Source organism: Siphateles boraxobius, unplaced genomic scaffold (assembly GCF_051911475.1).
Source record: "Siphateles boraxobius isolate OS27281-9 unplaced genomic scaffold, OSU_SipBor_1 29, whole genome shotgun sequence".
Lineage (NCBI taxonomy): Eukaryota > Metazoa > Chordata > Actinopteri > Cypriniformes > Leuciscidae > Siphateles > Siphateles boraxobius.
The window spans coordinates 20,738,272-20,752,500 of NW_027508908.1; the positions used below are offsets into that span (position 1 = coordinate 20,738,272).

A 14,229-nucleotide genomic window follows, 5' to 3' on the forward strand; every position below is an offset into this window, starting at 1 on the left:
AACCATGGCTGGCTGTCAGAGTGCAACGGTACAGAAAATAATCCATTAGACATATCAATTACTGAAAAGATCTTACTTTCTAATGGTATGCCATAAGAAATTGTGGAAGGATCTGCCACTAGAGGGGTGATTTTATTAATATTTTTATTGGCTACTCTGTAGTCTATTGTAAGTCTCCATGTCCCATTGGATTTCTTGATGGGCCATATGGGCGAGTTACAGGGACTATTGGTTTTAACTAGCACTCCCTGCATCAGCAACTTTTCTACAATAGGTTTGATCCCCTGTATAGCTTCCTTATTGATCGGATATTGTTTGGTGACCGGAGGTGGAGTCCCCGTCAATTTTATTGGTTCTACACCTGTCAACAAACCACAATCATCCTTGTCTTTAGCCCAAATTGGATGATTCTGTAAGAAAGCATACTCTGGAGGGATTACATTATTGGTAGAAACTTGTGCTGAGGAAATTTGAATGCTAGCAGATTCTGAGGACATGTCTAAAGTTAGATGTACCTGTCTCAGGAGATCCATGCCTAAAATTGCACCTGTGTTTAATGGAGCACATAGCAGTTTTGTAGTCAGAGTTTTAGGGCCAAATTGTACCTCTATGGGCGGGGTTTCATACAAAACAGAATCTTCACCTACTACACCAGTTAAAGAAAGTTTGGTTTTCTTGTACGGTATGTCTAAACCTTTAGCCAATTTTGTAGGAATTATTGTAATCTCTGCACCTGTATCAAGCAAAAAATCTATTTCTTTCTCTTGTATGCTACCTTTCACAAAAATTCTTTTGTCATTATGATGGATTACAGGTGAAAGGTAGCTACTCACAGCCCCAACAATTAGTTTTTTTCCTGGTCTTTTTGTGCTCTTAGAAGAGCCTGAACTAGCTGTCCTAAAGTTTCAGTGGACACTTGCGGAACTATTTCAGGGTTGTATGCAGGCTGAGAAGGAGCAGAATTATGCATAGCATTTCTTTTTGTATCTTGCAACTTCTTCCTACACTCTTTCTCCCAATGTCCTAATTTTCCACAGTAGTGGCATTTGCCTTCTTTTTTAGACCACCTGTTTACTGGTGGCGTTGTGCTAAATGTAGCTGCTGCCCATGCTGCCAAACTGTCTAAGTTACTTCTGAGAGTTCTGTTAGACCAAGCTATATCTAGGAATGGCAAAGCTCTTCTGTATTCAGCAACAAGACCATCTGACCAGATACGAATCAGTGGTCCTTTGTCATCAAGCACACTTTCAGAGTCATCCACTATTCCACTGTACGTTACAGCTGACTGACAAAACCTCTCAGTATATTCGCACACATTTTCATCTTTCTTTTGTACACAGCTAGTAATTCTAGACCAATCTATTTTGGGCCCTAAGATATTCTTTAGGATTTTCAAAACACCTTCTCTCATATCACTTCTACTGGCATGTTGTAGTTCAGAAGTCACGGCAGATTCAAAACTGTTGAATTCAGTTTCAGTTAAAATTTGTGACATTAACTGTGTGACCTCTGTTAACGACATGTCATATAGACGCATTTTGCTGATTAATGTTCTTCTAAATTCAGAAAACTGTTTACGTGCTGAAGGTAGGCTCTGGGACAGTCGCTCTATGTCTTTAGGTCCAAGTGCTTTTGCAACAGTTTGGATTTGGACAACAGAAGAGTTGGGAGGAACACTTTCAGTTCCCTCAATTCCCTGCGATCTCTTTCTAGCACCACACACATTTACTGAATTTACAGGCACATCAGTTACTGGGCGGAGAGCCGCATCTGTTTCAAAGAACGCTCGTAAGTCAGGGTAAATGTTATCCGGCTGACTAACTTCTTCTACATCATTTTTTTCTATAGGTTTGTTGCGGTTCAATTTCTTAGTCAAAGAAGAAATTCTAGCCCGTAGCTCTTTGTTCTATTTTTCTAGTTCTGAGATATGCTGAGACTGTTGTGTAGCTACTGCTAAACCAAATTCTCTGTGACAACAGATAATTGCTTCCACATTGTTCTTGCGAACACTTGCTCCTAGAACCTTTTTACACTCTTCTACAGACCAAATCTTATCTGGATGAATCTCATATTTCTGTGTTAGTTCTTGTCTAACTTTTTCAGTGACTATTAGATCCATCTGTTCTCCTAACAGTGTTTTAAATTCGCTATCTGACCACAAAGGAGTAGCAAGACCACCTTTTTTAGTTGTGGAGATTAGTCTAGCACTTTTCTTAATCATTTTGTGGATTTCTTTGTTACCACAGAAAACAAACACTAAACTTCTCTGATTACAGAGGGTACGCTTGTTAACACAAATCAACTATTTTTAAACTTCCTTGTTACCAACACATCACAAACTATTAGCATGTTACGCTAATCTTCCCTAAAAGAAAAATGCAAAGGATCTTTCACCTTCTTAACTTTTAGAGGATAAAACAAACAAAAACACTAAATCTTCTCTGATCAAAAGAGGCTACACTCGATAACACAGTTAACCTTCCTTGCCCAGAGCAAAGGCTAACACACAAAATATTAGCACGTTACGCTAATCTTCTCTAAAAGGAAAATGCAAAGGATCTTTCACCTTCCTAACTTTTAGAGGATAAACACATCCCTGTTTGAACAGAGGTTCACCAATATTAACACGTAATGTTAACCTTCCCTAACTTTAGAGGATACCTTCTCTAGCAACGTAGAGGCTATACTTTCATCTTTAAAATAAACTTTTAAAGGGTAACTTTGTTAGCCAAACACTGCAGCTGTCTGATAACTGTTCTCTGATGGCGCAGAGATTTGTTCTGGTCTTCAGTGGTTCTTTGAATAGATTGAAACTCACCAAATCGTTGTTTATACGGAAAGGATTCCGTGTGGAACTCAGTCAAAAAAAGTTTGTTCTTTGTTGAGCTTTGAAGTTTCAGAATTCAGTTCTGGAACTCAGTCTTTGTTGAGTGGAGATTTCAGTTCTGGATTCAGGTAAGATTCTCTCTGGAATGCAGTCAGATCTTTGAGCTTGAATTCCAATCTGGATTCAGGTGAAGTTAATTCTATCCGGGTCACGACACCATCTGTAGTGAACTTTTTCCTTGTAGAAAAGTTAGAAGCTCAGACCAGGAGACGGAGGAAGTTTTCTAAGCAGTAGTTCTTTTATTGCTTGTCGCTGCAGTCATACCAACATCGTCTGACTTCTTGAGTCAAACATTGTAATATATATACATTATAAGAGGGAGGGATTACACTGTGATGGTGGAAACTCGTATACCAGTTTAGTAACCTGTATTAAAAGAGAGAGGGAAAAAGAGAGAGGGAGTGACAGGACTCTCTCTTGCTAAGACAAAAGCTTAGCGAGAGTCTCCAAGAGTTTCATTAACATGTTTCATTTAACTTACAATAGAAAGAAAACCCGTCTGACAGCTGTATATAGAGACACAGAATAAGACAGGAGTTTCGTGCTCCACTGCTGAATGCTAAATTCAAGTTACAGAACTTTCTCAGTTTATATATGAAACAAAATTAAACATTTGACAAAATTGTATTCCTTCAACTTTATACTCATATTTATATATGAGAAAAAACACAAAGGCCAAATTCCCTTAATTCTCCATCACAATAGGTAAAAACCAAAGAATATAATTCTGATGTGCAGCAAAAGATTGTTGAGCTTTAAAAATAGAAAGTGGCTGTAAGAAAACAGCTAAAGCATTGAAAATTCCCATTTCCACCATCGATAATTAAGACGTTCCAATCAACTAGAGATGTTACGAATCTGCCAGGAAGAGGTCGTGTGTCTATATTGTCTTAATGCACGGCGAGGAGGAAAGTTTGAGTGGCCAGAGACTCTTCAAGGATCACAGATGGAGAATTGCAGAGATTAGTTGAGTCTTGGGGTCAGAAAGCCTACAAAGTTTTATCAAACAACCCCTACATCACCACATGCTGTTTGGAAGGGTTTCAAGAAAAATCCTCCTCGCTCGTCCAAAAACAAACTGCGGCATATTTAGTTGTCAGACACGTCTAGAACTTCAAAAGGGACCTGACTATGGACAGATGAAACAAACAACAACAAAAAAAGCTTTTTGGCAGCAAACCCACTAGATGGGCTAGGTCCAAACAGGGATACAAAGTACCCCATGTCCACGGTTAATATATTGCTGGAAATTTAATGTTGTGGGTCTGTTTTTTTGCTGGAGGTCCTGGACATCTTGTTCAGATACATGGTATCATGGATTCTACCAAATACCGACAGGTTTACTTGAGTATATTAAGGATGTGGTGCCAATTCATTTATATCATCTGATTTAACACTGCAAGAACTGGAGAAGTGTGGTGTCATTGCTAAGCATTTGTTAGTTTGTTAAAACATAAAATTACAAACATGAGTTCTGTACAGACATGGTAGTGCTTTATTAAGATTTGTAACAGTGGGCGGAGTCATCTACTCTTCCACCAGTGGTGGTGGAGAAAGCTTTAACTGGAAGTTCTCGCTGTGATAAATACTTCCTGTTCCTGGAGGGGCAGGATTCGACAGACCGGCCCTCTCATTGCCATGAGAATGGGTGAGTTCTGTCAGAACGGCAAGCTGAAAAACAAAGAAAACAGAAATGAAAAGTGTGGCAGGGCAAAGGTAGAAAAACAATTAATAATAATTAAAATAATAGTTCAAATAGTAATTAATTACAATAACAACAAAAATCAAAAAAAATAATATTAATGATATTTTATAATATTAAAATGTATACAATATTTATATATAGTAATTAACATAATAATATTAATATGCAACAATAATTATCATTATCAAAACATTTTCATTAATATTGAGTAAGACAGCACAGTACGTGAACAGAAACATTTGGAGAGAAAAAAAGAACTGTGCAAATCTTGCACATGCTGCCATAGCCACAGTGAAGCTAGTTGCCATGTGGCAAACAAGTAAAAATGATAACATTTTAACAAATGAATAGTGTTAAAAGCTTTTTACTGTGTCTCAACGTGCTTTCCATTTCAGAGATAAATTAGTGAGATTTGTTCTGCAGCCCTCTAATAAAAACATTTATTTATTGGAACACAATTTATCTGCACACGACTGCCAAGGTTTGGTCATTTTGTTTTTGTTTGCGGAGTACAAGGTCAACATCTTCAAATGTGGGGTTTATTGCCCCATTACATCCGGAATTCACCCAAAAATGAAAATTTTGTCATTGCTTACTCACCTTCATGTCATTCCAAAGCAGTTTTAATTTCTTATAATTTGACATTTCATTGTCAATGTTCACCAAATCATGATAGTTACCATCATTCTTTAAAATATCTTCATGTTCCACAGAAGAAAGAAAGTCATACAGGTTTGGAATGACATGAGGATGAGTAAATGCATTTTTGGTTGAAGTATCCCTTTACCTCTCATTTCATGCAACACTTCATGCCAATTAACTTTTTATTTATTTATTGACAACTGAAGCAATCTGTTGGTGATATGGTTAATAATAATAATAATAATACATTTTATCTATAATGCGCTTTTCTAAAACCCAAAGCGCTACAAACAATAAATACAGAAGTACAAGAGTAATACAAAATAATAATTACAGTACACATCATTAAAATACTAATCATAACAGTCTATATAAGCAATTTTAAAAAGGTGTGTTTTTAACAACTTCTTGAAACTGGCTAATGTAGGAGCATTTCTAACAGTAAGAGGAAGTGCATTCCATAACCTGGGTGCCACGACAGAGAAAGCTCTCTTCCCCATTGTTTTTAATCTACAGGGAGGTTGCTGAAGAGTAAGAGAATCCGTAGTTGAAGTTATGAAGTAAAATGGGTTCCATCACACAGTGAGAAATACAGAACAGTGTAAAAGACCTAGATGCAGACTCCCCCTACTCATTCGCAGTACTGGCCTGTCAGAGTCATTCATTAATGTGAATTTTCAGCAGAGACCTTGTTATGGCCAGATCAATCAATGTGCATTTAACCAATCTCCAGCTTCACATTGAAGACCTCCTTTGCATCTTTACCTTCTCATTCCCTCTCTGATCTCACTCATATTTCCCTTTCCTCACTCCCACTCGAATCATTCCCTTTTCCTCGTGTGGACAAACCAACTTTTCAGCCATAAACTAATTTAATTTCACTCCTTTTCTGTCTTTCTTCTGCTGTTTATTAGCAGTCTTTAAAACAGACTACCATTTATAAGCCCTAGTTCTATTTCTTTTTTTCTTTTGTTTCCCTATCTCAACCGGAAACCTGCTAAGCGAATGCCACGGAGAGTGACGGGGATAAAAGCAAATACAGCCACAGAAAGCACGTCAGTGGCTAATCATAACCCCCGTACGGTTAGCAAACAGCCTAATCACAAAGTATGAAGTCTGGACACATCTAATTCCAGCAACAGTCTCTCTCTTTCTCGATCATACTTTACAACGAGCAATTTCCACTCTGTGGAAGAGCCTAGCATTAGATACTATGGCAACCATGTTTCATTTTCAGTTTTTACTACAGCTATAGGATAAACATATAGACATGTTGGTTCTATAAGAAAGAGACATTACAACATATCTGTATGTGTATTCATGTGTTGTACTTCTGAATGCGCCAGCTTGCAATGGCATTTCAGGTTGAGTCATATATGGAGGCGCTGTATGAAAAGTACGCCTTTGTGAGAAAACTATGGTGTATGATTTTATTACAGTGGTGGAAAGCTCTCAAAGTGTTGAATATGAAAAAGGACAAATACAATGCTGTGTGTCTACTGTAAATTGAATACATAGATAAGGGTGAAAGGTGTGAGAAAGCAAGCAACTTTCCAGAAGCGCCATTTCACACAGATATCGAGCTGTTGATATTACTGGAGTCCGAGAACAAGGGAAATAAAAAAAACTTGCTATGGGTCTGAAATACAGTAATTCATAATTCTTTGGAAATTCTTTGTTGTACAACATTTTCTAACAATAAATCTGTGACAGACAGAAAAAGAGAGAGACAGACAGACAGAGACAGGTGACAAGACAGAAATACATAAGTAAAATAAAGAATCAATCAATCAATCAATTAATCACACTTGTGAGTTGAAGTATTCTAGAATTTCGTATTCTAGTGTGTAGGAGTTCATTTGTAATAGAGTATATGAATGTTTTTATGTGTGTCCACGATGATTTTTATTATGCTGCAGGTAGACTCTCTCTCTCATCATGTGTCTGGTTTGATGAGACATCGTATTTGGCCCTGGGATGAAGGCATGAGAAAAACAAAAAGACAAAAAAGGAGAAAACAAAATCACTATGCTCCCTCACTATTAAACGTCGAAGGAAAGATTTTCTTCAGCATTATTGCTCAGAGATTGTCAACCTACCTATTAAAGAATGGCTTCATTGACACTTCAGTTCAAAAAGCGGGCATTCCAGGATTCTCAGGATGCTTAGAACACATCAGTGTTATCTGGCAACGAATTAAATAAGCTAAAAAGGAGAGGAAGGAGCTCCACGTGACATTCCTGGATTTGGCTAATGCATATGGTTCAGTGCCACATGAGCTTCTTTGGGCATCATTTGATTTTTTCAGGGTACCGATGTCGATAACAAATTTAGTGAAAGCCTATTTTGGAGATTTGCAATTTAGTTTCTCAACTCCAGAATTCAGCACTACATGGCAATGCTTAGAGGTTGGAATAATGGCAGGATGCACCATTTCTCCACTGGCTTTTACCATGGCAATGGAAGTAATCATTAGGGCATCAAAATGGGTAGTAGGAGGAGAGCGCTTGGCTTCTGGGAAGCGACTACCACCAATCAGAGCATACATGGATGACATGACAACCATGACTACAACGGTAGCCTGCACTAATCGGTTATTGGGGAAGTTAACAGATAATATTGAATGGGCACGAATGCAATTTAAGCCCTCTAAATCAAGGAGCATCTCCATAATTAAAGGCAAGGTAGTAGATAAAACATTGTTCATTAATGGTGAGGCAATACCAACAGTTTCTCAGAAGCCAGTGAAGAGTCTAGGGAGATGGTACGATGGGGATCTAAAGGACACAGTTCGAGTGGGAGAAGTTAGACGACAAGCAGTGGAAGGGTTGAAGAGCATAAACAGCTGTGCTCTACCAGGCAAACTGAAACTCTGGTGCTTTCAGTTTGGTCTACTGCCAAGGTTGCTGTGGCCACTGACTGTGTATGAGGTTTCTTTGACAACAGTGGATAAGCTGGAAGCGTTAATAAGTTCATACATCAGGAAATGGTTGGGAGTTCCACGCTGCCTCAGCAGAGTGGGACTTTATAGTAAAGGAGTATTGCAGCTGCCAGTCTCTGCTTTAACCGAGGAGTTTAAGTGTGCCAAGGTCAGACTGGAAATGACTTTAGCAGAGTCACGCGACAAATGTGTAAGGGAGACAGCCCCTGTGGTAAAAACTGGTAGAAAGTGGTCAGCAAAGAAATCTGTAGTAGAGGCAAAGGCTGACCTTCAAATTGGGGATATCGTGGGACAGGTACAGCATGGAAGAGGGGGTTTTGGGCTCAGTTTAGCTCCTCCTAAATGGCACAAGACAGGCCCAGCCCAAAGGAGGAAGCTGGTAGTCAACGAGGTGCGAAATCAGGAGGAGAGGATGAGATGTATAAAGGCCATTTCCCAGGCCAAGCAGGGAGAGTGGATGAGATGGGAGAGTGTGGAACAACGCAAAATGGGCTGGCAAGACCTTTGGTCAATGGAAGAGAGTAGGATCAGTTTCCTTATTAGGTCAACATATGATGTTCTCCCATCACCGCAGAACCTAAACCTCTGGGTAGGAGAGGATCCATCTTGTCCTTTGTGTTCATCACCTGCCACATTAAGGCACATTTTGACAGGATGTAAGGTGGCTCTTAGCCAGGGTCGGTTTACTTGGCGCCATGACCAAGTATTGCGATGTTTGGCTTTAGCATTGGAAGGCAAGCGTAGTATGACCAATAAATTGCCGCCTGTTCTAGCAAAACATTACACGCAGAAGACAATATTCCTCCGCCCAGGCGAGCAACCACCAAGAAAAGGTGCTAACACCAATTCTCGCCCAGGACAACTGGAAGCTGCTAGGGACTGGAAGATGCTGGTTGATCTTGATCAACGGCTTATTTTTCCACCTGAGATTGCCACCACTAACCTACGACCAGATATTGTTTTGTGGTCTGGATCAGCACGCATTGTTCAACTGATAGAGTTAACAGTGCCATGGGAGGATGCGGTAGATGAGGCATATGAGAGGAAGAAACTGCGGTATGCTCATCTGGCCACTGAAGCAGAACAGCGAGGATGGAGAGTCCAGGTTTATCCAGTGGAAGTGGGTTGTCGTGGTTTTGTGGCACACTCTACAACCCGGTTCCTCAGAGAGGTCGGATTCAGTGGCCAAGAGTTGTGTTGTACAGTAAAGAACTTATCTGAAGCAGCAGAAAGGAGCAGCAACTGGCTGTGGTTGAGACGGAAAGATTCTAGCTGGCTGTGTACAGGACGCCATGCTACGGTTTCGTAGAATTCTTGAAAACTTGAAAGGTCTGTTGGTTTATTTGTATAGGTTGTATAGTATTTACAGTCATTACGTTCCTGTGTATATTGCGTGAATGACGGGTGGTTGGGCAGATATTGTGTTTTGCGGTAGGTGGTATGCCATACGGAACCGTTGCCACTGAAACTGCATATTAACGCACCAGTGGGGCTCGACAGCCTTAGTCAAACGGGTTGGCGCGTATGGTTGGGTTGCGGAGAGATTGTGAGATTGTGGTTAGGTCTCAGCAGCAACTGTTGGTTTATTTGTATAGGTTGTATAGTATTTACAGTCATTACGTTCCTGTATATATTGCGTGAATGACGGGTGGTTGGGCAGATATTGTGTTTTGCGGTAGGTGGTATGCCATACGGAACCGTTGCCACTGAAACTGCATATTAACGCACCAGTGGGGCTCGACAGCCTTAGTCAAACGGGTTGGCGCGTATGGTTGGGTTGCGGAGAGATTGTGAGATTGTGGTTAGGTCTCAGCAGCAAGAGGGAAGTAGAGGTCAGTAAGCTGGGCTGAGTTGAGTGGGGGACGGAGGGGGTGACTCTGGGACGCCGGAGGGGGTGACTCTGGGACGCCAGAGTCACTGTCGAGCCCTCTTGAGGTGTCGTGGGCTAGTCGACGAAACACTGAGGACGGATGGTGCCCACTTGAAGACCCTAGAGATGTTCCCTACTCCGCTCAATCCAGAGGGTTGTTATGGGGGGACCGCACTGTGGTTGCAGCCGTTGTGTGTGCTGACGCGCAATACACTGTATTAACACCAGACAGAAAATTCACGTCACCAGATGGAAAGAATGGATGGAGAAGCATAGGTTACTGTAAAGCTACGTCTTAGTTGGTGATTATCTTGGCGAAAGCCGAGTACAAATCAGCATGAAGTTTTAACATCTACTCTCGTGTAATGGAAATCATGTGCGCTCACTACAGAAATATAAGGGTGATGCTTAATTGAGGGGGACCATGGGATGCTTTTAAATGAGAAAATCATGACAGTTCAGATAATTCACTCAAAATTGAAAATTTTCATTAAACACAAATTAAGATATTTTCAATGAAACCTGACAGTCTTCTGCAGAAACATGATTGCTTTATATGATGAACAGATTTCATTTCAGCTTTAAACACAAAATACAAATCTACTTGGAGGTTTAAAGGCCAAGATCAGATATTTTAGGCCAATTATTTTAACAAAGATCAAACATTTTCAAACATGTTTAAGTAGTCAAAAGTGCCCCTAAAAACACCCATAAAGTCTATCAAATGCCTTTCTCCATCCTCATTCTGTCCTTTCACCTCTCTTCAATCATGTCCTCTTCATTCATTTACTCCGAACACCCTCCACCAATGCATTGCTTCTGATATTTCATTACCCTTCCATCCTTCCCTCTCAAGACAATCCCTGTCCTTCAGCTGTATTTCTCTCTATCGCACGCTTGTCTCATCACTCTCCATACATCTGTTTTTCCAGCCTTCATCTGTCTTTTTCCTGGAACTGCTGCATTGAAGGGAAATGGACCGACTGGGACCTCAAAGGAGCAATCAAAGCTCAGCCCAGACAAAGCATCAGAGACACCCTGACAACCTCCTACACACACACACATACAGATTTCAGAGGGACTTTTAAACAAGCCACACACAAACATGAACATAATCTTTCATTTCAAAATGAAATGTTCCAGTAAGCTTAATCAGCAGGTCAAGAATGTTCAGACAGTACTTCAAACCACACACACACAGACAAAACTGCTGACATAATGACAACTAGAGCTTACTGCCAGCTCCTGCCTGGCAGCCTTCTCATTAATGCCACGCACACACACACACACACACACACACACACACACACACACACACACACACACACACACACACACACACACACACACACACACACACACACACACACACACACACACACACACACACACACACACACACACACACACACACACACACACACACACACACACACACACACACACACAACACACACACAAACACTTCTCAGGTGTTGGAAGTGGCTCTTTAAAAACATCAAGACTCTATCTGTTTTTCTCTTCTCATTTCCATTAATCTCTCTCACAAATACACACGTTCAATCTGTTCAGCTCAGTTTCTTAATGCAAATCCAAATTTCATAATCTCTACACAGACAATGGAACAACGGGACACACTAACCACACATGCACAAACGCACACCTTGTCTGACGCTCTGGTCTTTTTTCCTATCCACTCATCCTCTGAAACCATTTACGGTTTAATTAAAGAGCTCAGAACGGGGCTGTGCAGTTCTGCTGTGTTAATTATGAGAAGTCTATTGGGAATGTGTATGTGTGTGTGCTGACCAAACAGTTCTAATAAAACTCTTGAGGACGCTTGTGTGAGTAACTGAGGGATTGGCACAAAAGACTGATGTGTTTACCCGACTCTCAGCCTCATGGGAGATGGCCATATCAATTCATGTCCCACCCTAAAGCTCTGCAGGAAAAACATCCTCTGTTCAAGATCGTGGTCGGTAGGATTTTTTTGTTTTTTGAAACTTTGTTTATGCACATTAAGGCCGCATTTACAGTATATGGTCAAAAATACAATAAAAACTAACATTCTGAAATATTTCTTCTGTATTCGAAAATATTATAAAATGCAATTTATTCCTCTGATAGTAAAGCAGAATTTTCAATAGCCATTAACTCCAGTCTTCAATGTCATATGATTCTTCAGAAATTATCCTAATATTCCGATTTATTGCTCAATAAACATTTCTTATTATAATCTATGTTGAAAACAGTTGTGCTGCTTAACATATATCACCCCCCTCCACACACACACACACATTCTTTTGACTGCTGAGAAATACTTTTTTCTCACGTTTATATTGATCACCAAATAAAAAGTTACTTGCAGAAAGAGTACTAAGTGATAACGTACATCAGCCACTAATTATCTAAATTCTACCAATCAGAATCAAGCACTCTAAAGAGAAAGGCACTAAAATGGATGAGAAGGTGACCTTTTTTTCAGATATTTTTGGATGGAGTGAGATGGGGCAGAGGGTGCTTGAGGAACTCAGGGACAGTGAGGGGAAAGTCAAGCAGGCCAAACGTACACTACAAAAAATGTCACAGATTTAAATATTTAATTACCAGAACTAAAAGTGTCAAAGACAGTGAGGCAAACAGCTCAGTAGAGGAAGCAGCTACAGTACATAGTGAAGACATAAAAAGAGAAAAAAAAACAACAGAAAGAACAACAAACAATAAATTGAATCACTAAGATAAATCACTAAGATAAAAGGGTTGTGTTATGAAATATGTCAAATTGTTCCTTTTTTGTTTTGAGGAGGAAGGCCTGAGGATCTAAAGTGGTCAGTTATTTGGGTTATTCCAAATGTGGCTCTTCAAACACCGTTCTTTATATTTATCTCTTTCTCACTTTATTTCAATTATTCTTCCAGCTTTGATCAAACTCAGAGTGTGTATATATATATATATATATATATATATATATATATATATATATATATATATATATATGTATACACACACATACAGTATCTCACAAAAGTGAGTACAACCCTCACATTTCAGCAAACATTTTAGTATATCTTCTCAAGGGACAATACTACATAAATGATACTTGGATATATTTTAGAGTAGTCATTGTGTTGCTTGTAGCAGTATATATTTACTGTCCTCTGAAAATAACTCAACATACAGCCATTATTGTCAAAATAGCTGGCAACAAAAGTGAGTACACCCTAAGTGAACATGTCAAAGCTGTTCAAAGTGACAATACTTTGTGTGAGCACCATTGTTATCTAGCACTGCCTTAATCCTCCTGGCCATGGAGTTCACCAGAGCTGTACAGCAGAGGTCTTCAATCCTGCTCCTGGAGGGCCACTGTCCTGCAGAGTTTAGTTCCAACCCTAATCAAACACACCTGAATCAGCTCATCAAGCTCTTCAGGATTGCTTGAATATACAAAGGCAGGTGTGCTGAAGCAGGTTGGAACTAAACTCTGCAGGACAGTGGCCCTCCAGGAGCAGGATTGAAGACCTCTGCTGTACAGGTTGTTGCTGGGATCCTCTTCCACTCCTCCATAATAACATCACGGAGCTGCTGGTTGTTAGACACACGGGTCTTCTCCACCTTCCGCTTGAGGACGCCCCACAGGTGCTCAATAGGGTTCAGGTCTGGAGAAATACTTGGCCACTCCGCACCTTCACCTTCAGCTTCCTCAGCAAGGGAGTTGTCACCTTGTCGGTGTGTTTGGGGTCGTTATCATGCCATTCGGCCCAGTTTCTGAAGGGAGGGCATCATGTTCTGCTTCAGAATGTCACAGTACATGTTGGAATCCATGTTTCCCACAATGAAGCACAGCTCCCCAGTACCAGCAGCACTCATGCACTCCTCTTGGTACTCCTCACCAGGGCATGGCCACACATTCTGGACACCATCTGAGTCAAACAAGTTTATCTTAGTCTCATCAGACCACAGGACATGGTTCCAGTAATTCATGCTCTTGGACAGGTTGCTTTCAGCAAACAGTTTGCGGGCTTTCTTGTGAGCCAGCTTCAGAAGAGACTTCCTTCTGTGACAACGGCCATGCAATCCGAGTTGTTGCTGTGTGCGGTGTATGGTCTGAGCACTGACAAGCTGACCTTTCCCTTCTACAACCTCTAAAGCAATGTTGGCAGGACTCATGCGTCTGTTTTTTGAAG

The 14,229-nt window shown here is 40.3% G+C and overlaps 1 protein-coding gene across 1 annotated transcript in view; it reads right to left on the reverse strand.

The window, feature by feature from the left end:
- Positions 1–4,359: 4,359 nt before the first annotated feature.
- vps8 (VPS8 subunit of CORVET complex) overlaps positions 4,360–14,229 on the reverse strand; it is a 138,627-nt gene continuing 128,757 nt past the window's right edge. The window contains exon 45 of the mRNA XM_077246890.1: positions 4,360–4,558. Within this exon, the coding sequence (XP_077103005.1) occupies positions 4,415–4,558 (144 nt within the window). The 3' untranslated portion in view covers positions 4,360–4,414. The remainder of the gene's footprint in view (positions 4,559–14,229) is intronic.